The 3130-nt window shown below is 42.3% G+C and overlaps 1 protein-coding gene across 1 annotated transcript; it reads left to right on the forward strand.

The window, feature by feature from the left end:
• The first annotated feature begins 6 nt into the window (after positions 1-6).
• On the forward strand, positions 7-1979 carry LOC105536456 (DDB1- and CUL4-associated factor 12-like protein 2). The gene has a single exon (XM_011975865.1). It carries the CDS (start codon positions 214-216, stop codon positions 940-942), a length of 729 nt encoding a protein of 242 aa, XP_011831255.1. The 5' UTR covers positions 7-213; the 3' UTR covers positions 943-1979.
• Positions 1980-3130: the final 1151 nt, after the last annotated feature.

Raw genomic sequence — 3130 nt, forward strand, 5'->3', positions numbered from 1 at the left:
GGCATCCATGCCATCGAGCTGAATCCCTCCAAGACGCTTCTGGCCACCGGCGGCGAAAACCCCAACAGCCTGGCCATCTACCAGCTGCCCACCCTGGACCCCCTGTGCCTGGGCGACCGCCATGGCCACAAGGACTGGATCTTCGCCGTCGCCTGGCTGAGTGACACCGTAGCCGTGAGCGGCTCCCGCGACGGCACTGTGGCGCTGTGGCGGATGGACCCGGACATGTTCAATGGCAGCATTGCCTGGCACAGCGAGGTGGGTCTCCCCGTATATGCCCACATCCGTCCGAAGGATGTGGAGGCCATACCCAGGGCCAGCACCAACCCCAGTAACCGCAAGGTGCGGGCCCTGGCCTTCAGCGGCAAGAACCAGGAGCTGGGAGCGGTGTCCTTAGACGGCTACTTCCACCTGTGGAAAGCCCGGAGCACACTATCCAGGCTGCTGTCCATCAGGCTGCCCTACTGCCGAGAGAATGTGTGCCTGACCTACTGCGATGAGTTGTCCCTCTACGCTGTGGGCTCCCAGTCCCACGTCTCCTTCCTGGATCCGCGCCAGCGCCAGCAGAACATCCGGCCCCTGTGCTCTCGAGAAGGTGGCACAGGCGTGCGGTCTCTGAGCTTCTACCAGCACATCATCACTGTGGGCACCGGCCATGGCTCCCTGCTCTTCTATGACATCCGGGCCCAGAAGTTCCTGGAGGAGAGGGCCTCTGCCAGTCTGGACTCTACGCCGGGGCCCGCAGGGAGGAAGCTCAAGCTTGCCTGTGGCAGAGGCTGGCTCAACCAGGATGACGTCTGGGTGAACTACTTTGGTGGCATGGAAGAGTTCCCCAATGCGCTCTACACCCACTGCTACAACTGGCCCGAGATGAAGCTCTTTGTGGCTGGGGGGCCTCTCCCTTCAGGCCTCCATGGGAACTACGCAGGCCTCTGGAGTTAAGGATGAACGCCTTGTTCTCAAAGTGCACAGGTTTACCTTTCAGTTCCGCCTAACTTTCCTTCTTCAGGCTGCATTTGTGCTTTTAACTTTGTGTGGCTTTTGTCTTCCAGGTGGAACCAGTCCAACTTACGTGTGCTTCGTGTATTAGGCAGATAAAGAGAGAGCGGGAGCAAGCCAGTGGGAGTGAGAGAGCACAAGTGGTCTTTTCGACAGTCAAAACTTTGGCTTTAAATCTCTCATTCACGTTTCCCAACAGCAGTATATTTTTGCCTTCTCATTCAAAGAGTTTTGGCTAAATCTTAATTGTATTCTGTCTTTCAGTGATTCACATACCCTCCTTCTTTAGGTTGATGCAGTCTTCACTACTATTCAGTACATTAGTTTTATCAATATTGCAATAGTGTTCAGATCTTTTGCACATGTTAGATGTGTGGTGTTTTGGGGAAATGTGTGCTACAAAGCATCTTTGGGGTTGTTTTGAGGAACTACCCATCATTTATAGCCTTACTCTAATTAGAAAATGCACTTCAGGTTCTAGATTGCCACCATTCTAGTGTCGTACACACCATTCTGCAGTGTGATTCATTTGGATATTGGAAACTGAATGTCTATTGTTTGTATATTGTTGATGTGTAAAATGCTTTAAAAATATGTTCTCTTAGTTAGAAATCTTACAATGTTGTTCATACTATTAATCAACAATTTTGGTTATTCAGTAAAACTTTACTATCCTCAGGCCTTCCGTGTTCTTATTTAAAGCCGCTATATTATGGCCTGCTTTTCTATGCTACAGATTTTCAGAACTAATCAATTCTGGTCTATGTATGTGGTAGGGCAATCAAGGAGGTATTTTTTGGGGTATATGGGGTAAACATCTCTTTAAATTCAGGTAGTTATTTACAGTGAAAAGCCAGTTGTGGCAGTTGTGCTCAGAGTAGGTGTTGCTGATTTTTTATTACTGTATACATGGATAATTCTGTATCCAGTATGTGATGTGTTGCAGAAAAATAAATAAAATGTGTTCATCATCTTAGCAATTAAGTGGCAGACTTAAGTTCTTAATACTTCAACATATGCTTTCTTTTTTCACTTTTCTTTCTGAGAACGTATTTATCAAAGTCAAAACTTTCTGAGACAGAAGCTGAATCTGAAGCATTAGCTATGCAGACATTACTTTGTACATCTCTTTTTGAAAATGAAACTTATGCTTACAAGTTAAAAGATTAAACAACATCTTGAATACGTTATGAAAATATACTTGGTGTAAGTTAGGATGGCTAGGTGTTTTTATAAAGTTGACTGAACAAACCATTTTTCATTTATACAAATATACAGGTACTTATAACTACTTACATATAAAATATATTTGTATATCTGTTTGTATATGTTATTTCCCATGTGAGGAGAAAGCATAGATGTATATCATTTTATATCTGCAGCTATTTCTTATATATTGAACCACATATATTAAGACTTGCCACTTGATCTTTATTTGTGTTTTGTTTTATGTTAATTTAAAATAATTTTAATACAAGCACATGATCAAAAAACCATACAGTATAAAAAGTATAGAGTTAAAAGTAAATCTCAAATCCCAGGGTCTCTAGTTTCCAGCCCATAGATTAGCATCAGTATAATTTTTGTATATACACATTTAGATTTTCTCTATATATGTATAAGAACACATGTATGTGTGTATGGAATTTTTATATAAATAATAACACACTGTATGTATCTGTGCTTTTTTAATCACAAAATCTTAGAGATTTTCTCTTATACTTATCTACTTAATTTTATTGCATGCTGTTTTATTGTGTGATTGGAATACACTTGACTTATTCATTACACCTTTGATGATCATTTATGTTGGTTCCGGTTTTCTGTTACTGTAAACTATTCTGCAGTGATTACTTAAATGTATACATCTTTGTGTACAAGCATAAATATATCTGCAGGATAATTCCTAGAAATGGAATTACTGGTTCAATGAGTAAGTTCATTTTATATTAATAGCCATTGCTAAATCACCTTCCAAAGAGTTCTCACCACCTTAACATCCTACAAGTAATGGATGCACACCTGCTTTACCACACCCCTGCCAACAGTGTGTCACCAAACTCTGTGCTCTTTGCCAATCTTACATCTACTTGATCTTGATCCTTTCTTTCTAAGCCACTGTGGCTGAGTT

This window comes from Mandrillus leucophaeus, unplaced genomic scaffold (assembly GCF_000951045.1).
Source record: "Mandrillus leucophaeus isolate KB7577 unplaced genomic scaffold, Mleu.le_1.0 Scaffold1597, whole genome shotgun sequence".
In the NCBI taxonomy this organism is placed as follows: Eukaryota; Metazoa; Chordata; class Mammalia; order Primates; family Cercopithecidae; genus Mandrillus; species Mandrillus leucophaeus.